This window comes from Trematomus bernacchii, unplaced genomic scaffold (assembly GCF_902827165.1).
Source record: "Trematomus bernacchii unplaced genomic scaffold, fTreBer1.1, whole genome shotgun sequence".
NCBI classification, from domain to species: domain Eukaryota; kingdom Metazoa; phylum Chordata; class Actinopteri; order Perciformes; family Nototheniidae; genus Trematomus; species Trematomus bernacchii.
Genome location: NW_022987607.1, coordinates 4,291,325 through 4,306,543, shown reverse-complemented (window position 1 = coordinate 4,306,543; position 15,219 = coordinate 4,291,325). Strand labels below are relative to the sequence as shown.

At 41.8% G+C, this 15,219-nt stretch overlaps 3 protein-coding genes across 3 annotated transcripts; all 3 read left to right on the top strand.

Moving 5' to 3' along the window:
• The first annotated feature begins 570 nt into the window (after window positions 1–570).
• LOC117482894 (gap junction beta-4 protein-like) lies at window positions 571–1,796 on the top strand. Its single transcript, XM_034131132.1, has 2 exons — window positions 571–1,106; window positions 1,225–1,796. Exons 1-2 carry the CDS (start codon window positions 571–573, stop codon window positions 1,517–1,519), a joined length of 831 nt encoding a protein of 276 aa, XP_033987023.1. The 3' UTR covers window positions 1,520–1,796.
• Window positions 1,797–3,527: 1,731 nt separating this feature from the next.
• Window positions 3,528–4,232, top strand: LOC117482900 (gap junction beta-3 protein-like). The gene has a single exon (XM_034131135.1). The coding sequence runs from the start codon at window positions 3,528–3,530 to the stop codon at window positions 4,230–4,232; it is 705 nt and encodes a 234-aa protein (XP_033987026.1).
• A 1,195-nt stretch (window positions 4,233–5,427) lies between these two features.
• LOC117482846 lies at window positions 5,428–14,926 on the top strand. Its single transcript, XM_034131067.1, has 6 exons — window positions 5,428–5,562; window positions 6,639–6,835; window positions 8,344–8,403; window positions 10,862–11,053; window positions 13,113–13,259; window positions 13,851–14,926. Exons 1-6 carry the CDS (start codon window positions 5,550–5,552, stop codon window positions 14,307–14,309), a joined length of 1,068 nt encoding a protein of 355 aa, XP_033986958.1. The 5' UTR covers window positions 5,428–5,549; the 3' UTR covers window positions 14,310–14,926.
• Window positions 14,927–15,219: the final 293 nt, after the last annotated feature.

Sequence of the window (15,219 nt, the reverse complement as noted above, 5' to 3'; positions counted from 1 at the left end):
TTCAAACATTTATAGAGGTAGCTGTTTGTGACTGTTGTGTAAGGATTACTTTGATTTAAATAATCTGAAACGAAAACAAATCCTGAAGATGAGAGGTGGTTCTAGGTTCAGGTTGTTCTACTATGGACAGACGACAGAGTTGGGCTAAGCCACTTCCCATCATATGTATTGTATCTTTTCATGTAACTTAAAACAAGAAATCAAATATCTATCTCTTTAAATGTCTTAAATTGAACTTGCAGAAACTTCTCATGCCCTGAACAGCATTGCTCTCTCCCTGCCTCTCTCTCCTGCCTAATAATAAAGGTGTTTGCTCTCACCAGTTCCACTAGTGACTCCAGCGGAGGAATGAGTCTGTGTTTGCTTTGCTCGATATTCCTCCCTCCCCTTAGACCTGTGCCAAAAAGGCAGAAGTAATAAGTGCTTTATTAGACTGCCTGACGTGCCTGACGTGCTCAGTTCAGCTTGTGTCCAAGCCATCTGTATTTGAGCATTCGGCAGTGTGTCTGCCACATTTTTTGGGGGTTGCCCATCATCAATGTGGTCCAACTTGACAGCTGAAACAACACCATGAACTGGGCCTTCCTCGAGGGCCTCCTGAGCGGGGTCAACAAATACTCCACTGCGTTTGGTCGCATCTGGCTCGCCATCGTTTTCATCTTCAGGCTCATGGTCTTTCTGGTGGCGTGTGAGAAGGTCTGGGGTGACGAGCAGAAGGACTTTGATTGCAACACCCGGCAGCCCGGTTGTCACAATGTCTGCTACGACCACTTCTACCCCATCGGCTACACCCGGCTCTGGGCTCTCCAGCTGATCTTTGTCACCTGTCCATCCCTTCTAGTTACGCTCCATGTGTCCTACCGGGAAGAACGAGAACGCAAACACCGCCTGAAGCACGGAGAAGGATGTGCCCCTCTGTACAATTTCACGGGAAAGAAGCGAGGGGGTTTGTGGTGGACCTACTTTCTCAGCCTGATGTTTAAGATTTCAGTCGATAGTGTGTTTGTGTTTCTGCTCTACTACATCTACGAGGCCACGTTTTTCCCACCGTTGGTGAAATGCAACATCGACCCCTGCCCCAATTTGGTGGACTGTTACATTGCAAGGTAAGCGTTCCTCGGTGGTCCTAAATAGTTAAAGATAATTTAATTCCCATGGTTTGACTTGATTTAATAACTACTAATCTTACATTTTCTGTCTCTTTTCCAACCGTGTGTTCCTCAGGCCCACAGAGAAGAAGATATTCACCATCTTCATGGTGGTGACCAGCTTTGTGTGCATCTTCCTCACTTTTTGCGAGGTCTTATACCTGTGTGGGAAGAGGTTCAGGGAGTGCTGTCGAGGAGGACCCAGTTCCCAGAGAGCAAACTCCTTCAGGATGGTGAGGACTCCTCTAACAGTGAAGGAGAACTCAATTTTCAAAGAGCCGATAACGGAGAAGGCCAAGTTGGTAGATAATGACAACAGAGAAGCTAGCAACAAGGGTTCAGCCCCAGCGTACAGCGTAGTAGTCACATAAAAGACATGTGTTTGGGAGAAAATAACTATCTAATGTAGCTTTTATACTGTTAGCCTTGTTTATCTGCAGAATATGTGTGGCTTTAAATGATATGTTGTCTTTATTTCCTTTTTATATATCAAAATAATGTGTGTTGGTGCTTTTAAAAGGCTTGTCAACCTAAATAACAAATATGCAATAAAGGTGATTTATTGTACTTTGTCTATTTATATGATGATGTGTTATAAAAGATTATTTTGTTATCTGTATGACCACAAAATAAAATCTCTCCACTTATTATGAGCTGCTGTGTCTGTACTTTGACAAAAACTGGAAAAAATGTCTTCATGGTCGCACATTATGTCATGAACTTGAACAAGAAATAAAGATAACATTTTCGAAAATAAACTACTCTGTCAAATTTGCTTTTTTTTACCTATTCCCCTTTAATCCCTATACAAAACATTGGAAATGTTAGTTATGAACACATTGTATGAACCTACACGGTGCAAGGCAAATAGAAATTGGTGCAGAATTAAGGTAGTCATAGAAAACAATAGATAACTAGATAATGACTAAATGATCTACAACTGGTTACTGATGGGAGTAACAGTATTGACAAAAGTTGATAACATCTCCATTCCTACAAGTCACAGATTGATGACAAATACACACATCCTGTATTTCTTCAGAACAGCAGATCGAGAGATGGTTTGTAAAGGGCAGTATCGTAAAACGTTGCTATTAATTTATTGTGATTTGTAGTAATGTGTTTTTATTACATGTACAGCACTTTGGCTCGACCAAAAATCGCTTTTAAATGTGCTATATAAATAAAACCTGATTTGATTTGATTTGATAATGCAGTGACCGCTGCACATTCTTACCTGAGAAAATGAATCAGCAAACACATGTTTAATCTGATTCTAAGATAGCAGCACTCCATATCTCAGGTGTGTTTCAGTGCAAAAGGTTTTGGAGTGCCTGTACAAACACATTTTAGGTGGGGGCCCTGTTTAATTCTGATTAATCAACAAGAACAAATGGGCATATCTCCAGATACCAGATGGCTAATGGAGCTGATACCATGTCAACTGTGGAGAAATGTGGTGCTAGACTAACACACCTCAATGTGGTTCTGTGTACTAATTATTTACACTAAGTCACACTGCATCACATTTCTTTGTTCAGTCAAGCTACTGATGTGTCTTTGGATGTTTTCCTGGACAGTTTTCTGTAATCACCTATATCATTAAGGCACTCCATCACACAACTGCCAACATAAAAGTAAGTTCTTGGAGCAATTGGGGGTCAATATAATGTGACGCGGACAGGAAGTTTAGATTTAAATTTGGGATGGATGCCAAAGGTGGCCACGCCTTCAGATTATGGCCAAGATTTGATTCTTGAGGTAGGTCAATGTCAGAGACCCACAGCAGGAGAGAGGTTGCCTGCTGAACACATTCCCAAAGTCTACTTCGACAATATGGACTGAGTGGAAGACCTGCTTTCTTACGGTAAGCTTAGAGTTTTTTGTCAAACGGATTTGCATTTTTTGGCTTGGTTATATTTAGTTTGAAGACTCCTTGCAAAGCTGAGAACATTTCATATAAAGTCAGAACTGGACTACTGTGTTCGGAGTAAGGGTGAATAACATTTAAGAAACTATTTAAGTATTTAACACGTTTTTAATCAATTAATAAAGGTCATTTCTACAAAGTGTTTAACAAAGTTCAAATCAAACTTAAATGCTGTGAGATTAAAGGGAGGGAATTTAGGTTTCATAGCTGTTAACTAAATGGTTTGATAGGAAAAGAGAACGACGTTCGAAATTATCCAGTGAGATATTTGGAACAGAATACAGAATATTAAGCTAAATAGAGGATTTTTATATATTTTTTTGTATTTCTCTTGATATTTTTGCCACACTCTGTCTTTTTCTCTTTTTTGTGTTCTAGCTTTTCTGATTTGAAAACCTACCTCCTCCAACGTTTAGGGACAGACTTCTCTTCCAAGCAAAGCTGAACTCATGGATTGGAAATTTCTCGAGGGTCTTCTTAGTGGAGTCAACAAGTACTCCACTGTCTTCGGGCGGATCTGGCTGTCAGTGGTCTTCGTCTTCCGGGTGATGGTCTACGTTGTAGCTGCTGAGCGGGTCTGGAGCGACGACCAGGCACACTTTGACTGCAACACCCTCCAGCCTGGGTGCAAGAACATCTGCTACGATTACTTCTTCCCCATCTCCCACATTCGCCTCTGGGCTCTGCAGCTGATCTTCGTCACCTGCCCTTCCTTCATGGTCGCGCTTCACGTGTCCTACCGGGAAGAGAGGGAACGTAAATACCAAGCAAAGCACGGTGCAGATCGTCACCTGTACGACAACCCGGGGCAAAAGCATGGTGGTCTGTGGTATACATACCTGATTAGCCTCTTGCTAAAGACCGCCTTTGAGATCACTTTTCTCTACTTGCTCCACTACATCTACGATAGTTTCAAGCTGCCCAGAAAAGTCCAATGTGATGTCAGTCCCTGTCCTAATTTGGTGGACTGCTACATATCCCGGCCCACTGAGAAGACCATTTTCACCTACTTCATGGTGGGGGCGTCTGTCTTGTGTGTGATCCTCAACATCTGTGAGATCTTCTATCTGATCACTATCCGGTTGGTGACCCTGAAAAAAAGGGGCTTGGTCCATACCTCGTCTATTATGAAGGTCCGCCGTAACCTGGACTGAAATGGCTGCAAGTCATCTTTTATATTGTAGCTGGAAACACAGTAAAGGGAATCACCATTTGTATTCAACTAATAAGGTGATCCTTTTTCCTCATTGTGGGTATTCATAATTGTATGTATACTTTTATATGTATTATAAATATATTGTATTTTGACATGAACAATCCAAAGCTCTAACGTTTTTAGCTGAGTGTAATAAATATTGCAGCCTAAAAATAGTGTTTTTGTCATACATCATTTCAATGAAAGGAAATACTTGAGGATTGCCTAATATGTATGACCTCTGTGTCATAACCAAAACTGACAATGTTTGTTTCCCGTATTCTCAAAAACAAGAATGTCAAAGATCTGAAAATAAAGTTTTTGCAACAAAATAAAACCACAGCAAATCCATTCATGGGTAATATTTACTTCTCCTCTAATGATGCCATTTCTCCACCTGGTGGCACTAAAGGCATACTACACTATCAAGTGTAGAATCAAAACAACATTGGCTCCCAAAAATGCATGCATATTGTGTCCTGCTTAGGCAATAAAATGTTCCTTAACTTGATTGATTGATTGATTGATTTATTTATTGATTTCTGATACTTACCTAGTTATCAGATGTTAAAAAAGAAAAGGTGTCTGGGATGTTTTTCCCAGGCATCGATCCAGGTGTTAACACCGGACTTAATACAATGGGTTAATGTTAGGCCTACTACATTTAGCAAAAATAACTTTGTAATGTTAAAAATAACATTATGAATACATTGAGTTGACTGGAGTGTAGCATTCTCGGTTAATATATAAAGCATGTCAATCGTTTTTCTACTCAAACACAGGTGCGAACATGTGTCGACATTGAATAGAGTGACAAGGGGTAATCAGCAGCTTTGTTTTCAAAATAAAAGCATACAAATGTTTTTTTTTAAGAAGGACTTTTCGAGAACTATGCAAGTGGTATTTGGTTGATGAGAACGTGTTTTAAATATTTACTGAAGATGAATAGTCAAGTCTTGAATTCAATTATTTTTTAAAACAATTATTGCCATTTTCCAAACTACTGTAATATCTTGAGGACATTTAGTTACCGGGCCTATTATATACAACGTTTCAAAATGCCTCTCTGATTGATTGACAAGTACAGTATGCATAATGGGTTTATCAAGATTACACGTCTAGTGATACATAAGTCTTATCTTATTTTGAAAAGCCTCAGAAGTGTCACTGTCTGACCTGCGGGTTCAGAGAGGAGCTACTGTTTGGAGAGGACACGCTGATAAGATCCACGCACGATCCTCCACCGACACTTTAACTGAATGGTGACCCAACAGAGATGGCTGGTACAGGTGAATATTAATAAACACACTATGGTTTTGAAGCCGATTTACATGTATGTCAATTACAGTCATGTGATTGTTTTAAACTTTGGGAATGTTTGTTTGGGTGTGGTGGAGTGGTTCCAATCTGGAGAGGATGAGTATCTCGTGACGAAAGCTTAAAAGGCATTATTAATCCTATATTTGTGTATATTTGGACTCATGAAAAGCTGACATTTCTTTCCAGCAGTTTGCAAACATAACATAAAAAGGCCTGTATCAAAGTCCTGGTACCATATGTTACGTTATTTTTAAATTAAATGTTATTTTGGACACTGTTGAATGCTGAGTAGGTTAGTAGTGCTTTTCTTTTTTGAACCCATATGCTCTGGTCCACATGGTGACAGTATCTGAGACCTTAACGTGTACATGCTAACTGTCTCCTCTCCTCTGCATGGGTTTGTCTCAGTAAAAGTGTGAATGTGTGAGTAATGATTGATCAAATAATCAGTAGTGAAACTGTCTTGTCAAATGTGAAGATGGGAGCAGCTAACAGGTTAAAATTGAGATATCTCACATGTTGCAAACACACAAATAAACAAGTCAACTAACCTTATTTATGTTAAGCCAAGACACACCTTTGTCTTTAGATTGTTACCTGTTGGATGTCAGTTGCTATGCTGGGTGTCTGTGTATTATGAAATGTAGGTTTTAAGATTCATTTGAATTGTTAATGCGGGGGAAAACAGTGTGACCCACCCGAGTTGCTTTTCCCGTTAAATGCTATATAACTTTACATCTCTTGATCTGTTTAATTCATAGATAGCATGCAGCAGACGTTGCTTTATATCCATCATCTTCCCTCCAGCGTTTGACTTTATTACATCAATATATTTAGTTTCAGTTCATTTTGTTCTTTACTGTCTTCTTTGGGACAGTTTCAGTATGTGCTCAGCAGCTAATCATTAATACAAGTGGCATCTCTGCTGTGGTTTTGACCTGGCTCCTGGCTCTCAGATCAATACAATGGATGACGTAACATCACGTGAAAATGAACTCTCTGGATTTCTAAATATTGCGGCATTACTGTAACTCCTCTTCCTCAGGAATGTGTTGTGCCAGCCTGGAGGAGCCTCAGACCCTGATGAAGATGGGTCTGAGCATGGTCCTCATCGGTCACATTAACTTCCTGTTGGGAGCGCTGGTGCACGGCGTGGTTCTCCGACACATCAACTTCCACAAGCAGACGCGCGCCATGGAGTACGCCATCTCCAACGTGGTGGCCCTCACGTCCGGACTCGTGGTGAGTGCATGAGATTCTTCTGATCCTTCAAATAGTTTCAAGTTTCAAGGCTTGTATTGTCATGTGTACATAGCTACAGTGTAGTTATGACAATGAACATCTTAGGCCACAGGCTCCTCCAGCAGTGCAACACAATAAAACAGATAATAGTGCAAGCAAATCAAATCAAATAGAAATAGTGCAGAATAGTATATATACAAGTAATTGGAATATTGATATATATAAGTTGCAAACAGATGAATGTTATGTATGTTCTTTCAATAGTTCAGGTGTTTAGCAGTCTTATGGCCTGTGGGATGAAACTGAAATAGCAAGAAGGGCGGTTATCTTCTGCAATATTATGAAGGATCAACCCAGTCTCACAGCATTTCGTGTTATAGTCACAAAATTAATCTATTACACCAACACGATTTCCCCCTTTTTTTCGTGTCACACAGAACGATTTTAGAAGCAATGTATTTCTATTGGTAGTGTGTTTCGTGCCTGCACCAAATAATAACTAATTAGAAGGAAAAAAAGATTAGAAAAATACAGATGTCAGTATTCTGAGGCTCTGAGCCATTTCTTTTCCTCATGGACGGCAAGAAAAGTCCTACATTATACAATTTAAAATAAAAACAATAATCGTGGCTTGATATTGAGAAAGAAAATGTTTTTATGAACCACACAGCTTCCGGTCTTCCAAGACCCGACCAGACAAAAAGACGTGTTGCAGGCACGAAACATACTACCAATAGAAATACATTGCTTTTCAAATCGTTCTGTGTGACACGAATCAATAGATTAAATTAATTTCGTGACTATAACTGAAATGCCGTGAGCCTGGGTTGGAAGGATAACTGAAATACAAAACGTATTCTACTTTCATTTAGGACATCAAAGGAAAGCATTTTCATATCAGTGCTGTTTTATCAGATTTATAATGTCACGTTTTAGTATTTTGAGCAGGGATATGATTGAAACTTGCAGACCACAAGCTACAAATGTTCATAGAATTGATCACTAAGTACTGTAGAAATGTTCTTAATACCAAAATCAATATAGCAGGCTTTACTCCACTGGCTGCTTGTAAAACCAGATTCCTGTACAATACTATAAATACCTTTTTAAAATAGCAAATATTTCCTTATGAATCCCTTAGTGTGACTTTAATGTTGGACCATCCTTAAGAAATAGTGGTCTCAAACCAATTCCTCCAGAGCAAAAAACATACTATTAATGTTATGTCACTTTTAAAAAAGGAAGAAAATGAGATATGTTAGACATGAGTTAAAGGGTGTTTTTCTTTCTTCAAGCTTTCAAAAACTAATTTCAAAGCAGTCAAAGGACCTCAAAGACATTTCTGAAATACTTGTAGTGACGACACAGCTCAGATACTTCATCTTTTGACCTTCCTTTGGTTGCTAACTTGTGTGTCTCAGACTGGATGAGAATACAATCATATGTGTTGTAAATGGTTGCAAACAGAGTGATATGATTATTCTTTTAAAACCTATCTGTCTCTGCAGGGAATCGTCGTCGGCATTCTGGCTATTTTCCTGTCTAAAAACAAGAAGAGCAAAGGCCTGGTTAGTACTATGCTTTCCTATAAACCGTGTTCTCCCTGCACTGCATGCACACTTGCTTTCTCTTTGATATTTTCACGCTTTATTCCCAGCTTTAGTGTCTGTCTCTTGAGCTCTTGCATGCAGCCACCAGGTGTGTGAGGAGCTGGAATAGTTCAGTGTTTTTTCTCTCGTGTCTCTTTCCCGTGGTGCAGCGTGGTTTCCGCTTTCCTCTGTTTACTCAGTCAGCTGTCAGACGGGACTGACGAGCAGCGAATGAGTAAGCCCGGCCAAACCTGCCTCTGCTAACCACTCCCAGCTCCTTTTGTTGGCAAGATCAACTGTAAACTGGGCAAACCTAGCAACCTGTTATCTTAACCCATCAAGGCATTACATATGCATAAATAACAAGTCATCTCAACACTCCCTTTATTGATGTCTACACCTGTATCACATGCCCTGGCTACTACACGTTGTAATCTGTCTCCTGTATTATTTCTAATCCAGTTTCGACGACTCACAAAGTGATTTTTAAATGTCTGTAGCTATGTCTCACCCTCTGTACACCTATTAAGGGAAAGGCTGCTTTTCTTCCCACATTTGTAATTGCTCATAGCTGATAGCTTTAATTTCAAATGCTGCAACACCTTACTTGGAGTTTTGATACGCCAACAAGTCCCTTCAAAAGACTAAAACTAACAATGTGTCATCCAACCTTTTCAGGTTCATATTTCTATTCTGTGCCTCTACTGGGACATTGGTTAGACGCTGGCCGGCTCTGTTGGGATTGGTCAATCAGAATCAGAATACTTTTATTCATCACAAAGAGGGGGAATTTGCATTTCTTACAGTAAGAAAAGAGCCAAAGACAGCTTAATATTAGTTCAAGGTTCTTTATTTGTCAAACGAACATAGCTACAGTGTAGTTATGTCGATGAAAATCTTGTGTCACAGGCTTACCCAAGAAACCGCTCAAAGATGTCCCGCTTCTTAGCCTTTCACGTACAAATATGTTGTAGGGCTAGCAAATCGGAGCACAAGTGTTACATAGTGATGTCACTTTAGGATTTAAGACTTTGCAGACCATTTACATGCACAGAAACATTTATAACACACTACAGGAAAGAGAAAACTAAAAAAATAGATTCCCATGGTAAGCTCACAGTATGCTGACATGAACACGCAAGCATGAGCACATCACCCCAATTCTGGCTTCCCTCCACTGGCTTCCCTCCACTGGCTTCCCTCCACTGGCTTCCCTCCACTGGCTTCCCTCCACTGGCTTCCCTCCACTGACTTCCCTCCACTGACTTCCCTCCACTGACTTCCCTCCACTGACTTCCCTCCACTGGCTTCCCTCCACTGGCTTCCCTCCACTGGCTTCCCTCCACTGACTTCCCTCCACTGGCTTCCCTCCACTGGCTTCCCTCCACTGGCTTCCCTCCACTGGCTTCCCTCCACTGACTTCCCTCCACTGGCTTCCCTCCACTGGCTTCCCTCCACTGACTTCCCTCCACTGACTTCCCTCCACTGACTTCCCTCCACTGACTTCCCTCCACTGGCTTCCCTCCACTGGCTTCCCTCCACTGACTTCCCTCCACTGGCTTCCCTCCACTGGCTTCCGGCTTCCCTCCACTGGCTTCCCTCCACTGGCTTCCCTCCACTGGCTTCCCTCCACTGGCTTCCCTCCACTGGCTTCCCTCCACTGACTTCCCTCCACTGGCTTCCCTCCACTGGCTTCCCTCCACTGACTTCCCTCCACTGGCTTCCTGTCCATTTTAGAGTTCATTTTAAGATGTTATGGTTTGTTTTTGAATCACTCAATGGGCTGGCCCCTCAGTTCATCTCCGACCTCCTACAGGTGTACACCCCCTCAAGGGCTTTGAGGTCGGCTGATCAGCTGCTGCTGGTAGTCCCTACAACCAAGAAAAAGACCAGGGGAGACCGAGCCTTCTCAGCGGTAGCCCCCAGGCTCTGGAACGACCTGCCCCCCCCCCATGTCAAATTGTCGCCCACCCTCCAAACTTTTAAGTCCCGCCTGAAGACCCACCTCTTTTCCCTCGCTTTCGAGTCAGTCTGAGCTGTTTTATCGATTTTTATGCTTTTATCTTTTCTTATGTGTGCCTTTTATCTATTATTGTAATATTATATTTGATTATAATGTTATGTTTGCTGTGAAGCACTTTGGTAAACCCTCTGTTTTTAATATGTGCTATAGAAATAAAGTGGATTGGATTGGACATGACATTGTTTAAATGTTTCACATAAATGGTCACAAAGCGTACTTTCTTTCCCTTTTGCATTCATCCTTGCATTAAGCTTCAAAGCCATAGGTCATGTTGTTAATGCTGCTTTAGATTACATGTGCTCCATCTGTATTCCTATTGTTTTAATCTTTGCTGTCCTTTTATCGTTGTTTCATCTTAATCTTCTCAGCCCTCAGGGTTTGATCGCTGATTGTTTTTCTTGCCTCCTCTCACAGACGTGGTCACTTCTCACCGTCGGAGTAGTTGCTTCTCTAACGGCGGCGGCCTCGGCCATTGGTCTGTTGGTCTCCACGGTGAGGGCCATCCTTCACGATGGGCGGAGCCTCCTGACTTACTGCCGATTCCCCGACGCTATTGGCTACTCCAGCATCACCAACGAGTGTCCTTTTGACCCCACGCGCATCTACGTGAGTGTGTGACAGATGCTGGGATCTAGATTTAAAAGACTTTATTGTTATATGCAAAATAACTAGAGCGTAGTTTTGGTAAGGACAATTTCATGCTCCTCCAACAATGCATATATACGTGATTTTCTGCTAGTATTATGAAGTTTTGGTACTTTATTTGGAACTTTATTTATTACTTTTTATGTGAAAAAGCCTGTGTTTGTACCCGTAATAATCTCATGGTTTTATTTGCTAGCTACTGGTAAGCTTGCAACTCTCAGTCAGCTTAGTGTGTGTGTGTGTGTGTGTGTGTGTGTGTGTGTGTGTGTGTGTGTGTGTGTGTGTGTGTGTGTGTGTGTGTGTGTGTGTGTGTGTGTGTGTGTGTGCGTGCGCGTGCAGACACACACACATCTGCAACACTCGGGCATTTTATCACGGCCAGTAGTCTGCACTTTGTGAGGTGACCTTTGTCTTAAACTGGTCAATGTAAGGAGGTCAATGCTAGTTCTGCTGTAAGCCAGTAGCTTTTAAGTTATAGTTCAGTGTCTGCCATTAGTAGCAGAAACACAGCATTAGACAGATTACATGTCATTTGAAAGATGCTTTTATCCAAAGCGACTTACATACATTCAGTACTGTGGACAATCCCCACAGGAGCAATTTGAGGTGAAGTGTCCCAGGGACACTACGACATGCTGACTGCAGTGGGACTCGAACTTGGTACCCTCTGATTTGAAGTCCAGCACTCTATCCACTGAGCCACAGCCGCCACAGATGCATAACACAGACAGTATTTGTTTTCCAATAGGAGACAGCTGCCGTGCAATCTGCGTGTTTACAGCATCACAAGACATTCATATTAACCACAGATACATATAATTGTATTAAAGCAGGAAATAGGGTGGTACGATTTCATATTGTGGATTTAACCTGACAATCTTTTAATTAACCAAATAGTCCTGAAGCTAATATAGCAAAGCAAATATGGTTATGATGTAAGACTCTTCGTGCTGACGGTAGCTTGTGTGCAGCAGTCCAAATACTGAGGTCACTTGCATTCAAATAAAATAGGTCAGATAAGATATAAGAGATAGGTTGGGTGTTTTGATGTGGGGTAGTAGAGAGAACCAGCACATTAGCTTAGATTGATTTTGTCCACCTTAAAGAAAGGCCAACCTTAAATAATCAGTTTTAAGTGAAGGCTCTTTTAACAATATTATATACGCTATACCTTGCTTGAGATATCGACCTGACGTGGAACTGAAACCGTCATCCACGCTCTGTTCAAAGACACTTTTTGGGTTTAAAAGGTTTGTTCAGATTTGCCAAATCCCAATCCTCACTGCAAAAAGAGAGAGACAATCAGACATGCTTTAAAACTTCAGCCGAACTAATTGGGTAGAGGAACGAGCGTCCAAATAGTCTTTTTAGTATTCCTGTAATTAGATGTTTTTGTTATCATTTTGGGAGTGCTCTCTTTTGTTGGACCTCGCATTTAATGTTTAAAAATGATTACCCAATATAATAATAAACCAGATTCATCCTTTCCCCAGAAACGTGCTATCAGTGCAGAAGTTACTTCCTTTGTTGTTGTCTTCTGAGACTGCAGTGTAGCTGTTCCCTCCCAGCTTCCCATTAGCAGGGGACCCTCCAACATGGCTCCCAGCGGCCCGGTTACATCGCCTGAAAATATGTTTGGGCTTCTGGTTCTGATACTCATGGCTGCTCAGAGGCACTAATGATGCTTCTGCAAGGTTGTTTTTCTTTAGTGCTTCCAGCATATTTTATTCTGGATACCAAAGAAAGCTCCAAACTTTCAAACTATAATCATTAATTCTCTTTGTGGTCTGCAAACCAACCCACCTCACAAACGGCCGCTGGCAATTCCCTCTGAACACTTTGAAACTTTCTGCAGACTCTCCTCTGCAAAGTCCCAGACACACTGCTCTGTTTTTGCTTCACAGCCGCCTGAGGAGAAATAGGGTTCTTCATCGCATCATTACCCTCACTGAATCCTGCTGCTTGCACCTATGGTCCAGCTGGTGTCTGCAGCTCACCCCACTCCTCTGTTTCTCTGCAGAGCACCACTCTGATCCTCTGGGTGCCTCTCATCGTGACTTGTGTGATCCAGACGGTGTTTTCGGCCCGCTGCTCTGCTGTCTGCGTCTCATTCCTGGGTTTGCCTTGCTGCCCGAGCAGGAAGAGGAAGAGGGACTTTGGCAGATCGGTGAGGTTTCTGCTCAAACACACACTGGCCGTTTCTCAATGTCGAGTACACCTGCTGCAGAGCCACTATTTCAAGTATACTACGTCATCGAGTGGCGCCGAAGGACTGTTTAAATGCATGTTAAAGGCCCAGCATTCTGCGCCACTCTATGACGTAGTATACTTGAAATAGTGGCTCTGCAGCAGGTGTACTCGACATTGAGAAACGGCCAGAGTGATGCTGTGTCTCGTGTTAAGAAAAGTTGCTTCGATGTAAGTTGAGGACAAACATGTCTGCTTGGAATTAGAATGATTTATTACTCTCATTGTGGTACATCTTCAAACATTAGTAGTACTGATCACATTTTAAGTGTTTACTCAACATAGTATAATATGATTCATGATGCTATAATGGTCATCGGGTGAACGTGATTTTGTTTTTGGTTTGTTCAACTCTACCAAGAACTCCCAATAAATAATGTAGTATATTTCAAGACAGCCAACATTAACATTACAAAGTCAAAGAACTTCCCTGGTGTGAGGTACAAGGGTTAAGAATGGTTTTCAATAGAGCAATTTGGTTTAAGAAAAAAGGATTTCTGTGTTTGTGTAGATAAATGTGGTGAGGCCAATTGAGGAAGCTGCTCCCCCTCGGTACGCTGAAGCTCTAAGGAGCTACTCTGAACCTCCGAGAAGCTACACTGAACCTCCGAGAAGCTACACTGAACCTCCGAGAAGCTACACTGAACCTCCGAGAAGCTACACTGAACCTCCGAGAAGCTATGATGAACCTCCAAGGAGTTACGCTGAATCTCTGAGAAGTTGCGCTGAATCCTCAAGGAGCTGCCCTGAACCTCAGAGACAGCAGCTCAGACCTCCTCCTCTTCCTCATCATCTTCCCAAACATCATCAGAGTCTTCCTCCCTCAGAGAGACGTCCTCTTCGCTCGCAGCACAAGAAAAGGTCCGACAGAGAGAGGCAGGAAACCAGAGCTGGCAGCGAGCAAGACCCACCGGAGCAGCACCAACTTCTGGAGAGAGGAGCCATGGAGAGGTCCAGCTTCTGGATTTAGACCATTTGAACATACTTACAGACCAAATGCATCAAACTCGGCTCCCATTGTCCGTCAGAACTTCAAGACTGAACTCAAAGCTGGAGATGTTTTATTTAGCAGTGTGGATGTTTGGCATATCTGAAGCTCAGGCTAAGTGTCCCGGTTTTGTAAATATAACTGTTCTAGTATTTCATGAGTGTCAATCTATTCATATCGGGACAGACAGAGGAGGAAAATCCTTCAAAGTGAGGACACGGTGCCTGTAGAAGGATTCACTCGGAGTTTGACAGCTACACACACCTCTCCAGCTCAGAAATTACCAACACGTTTTCCATTTGATGAATTTGTTTTTGCACAGACGATTGGTATCGATCCTCTTCTGGTATCTAACCCTCTGGAAGTAATCGTTAAAGTAAATTTGCACATATTAATGGAGGCAGGTACAGTAGAATAGGAAACTGAAGTGTACAAAGTGCCTTCATGATTTGATTTTATTAAGGATGGAAATGCCTGTTTGAGTTCATGAGAGTGTTTGCGTTTGTATTTTTCTGATGTTGGGTCAAGAGATACCACTAATGCACGTTTTTATATTTATTCTAGTCGACAAGTAAATAAAGTTTTTATTCATAATTCTGTATCTGTCGTGAACTCTGTGACAGGAGACCGTTCACTTTAATGTGCTGTAATGGCAGCAGCAGTGGCCTGACAGGAATGACTTGACACACACACACACACACACACAGAGATGTAGACACTCTGACAGGCGGGTGCTAACCCATCCACCCACTTCCTGTCAGGGTTTCTTAATAAGGACCTTCACTGGGAGATGCATGACAGTAATGTTCAGCTGTCAGACCACACATTACTCTTATCTTGAGACACAGGCTGGAGAGATGCTATGAAACAAGTGATACCGTTTATTTAGCTG

Bases quoted from the DNA above. Each gene is read 5' to 3' on its own strand.
- LOC117482894 (XM_034131132.1), top strand. From the start codon at position 571: ATGAACTGGGCCTTCCTCGAGGGCCTCCTGAGCGGGGTCAACAAATAC. The intron at 1,107-1,224 runs GTAAGCGTTCCT...TGTGTTCCTCAG, and splicing joins GTGGACTGTTACATTGCAAG to GCCCACAGAGAAGAAGATAT.
- LOC117482900 (XM_034131135.1), top strand. From the start codon at position 3,528: ATGGATTGGAAATTTCTCGAGGGTCTTCTTAGTGGAGTCAACAAGTAC.
- LOC117482846 (XM_034131067.1), top strand. The intron at 8,404-10,861 runs GTTAGTACTATG...CTCCTCTCACAG, and splicing joins ACAAGAAGAGCAAAGGCCTG to ACGTGGTCACTTCTCACCGT. The intron at 11,054-13,112 runs GTGAGTGTGTGA...GTTTCTCTGCAG, and splicing joins TTGACCCCACGCGCATCTAC to AGCACCACTCTGATCCTCTG.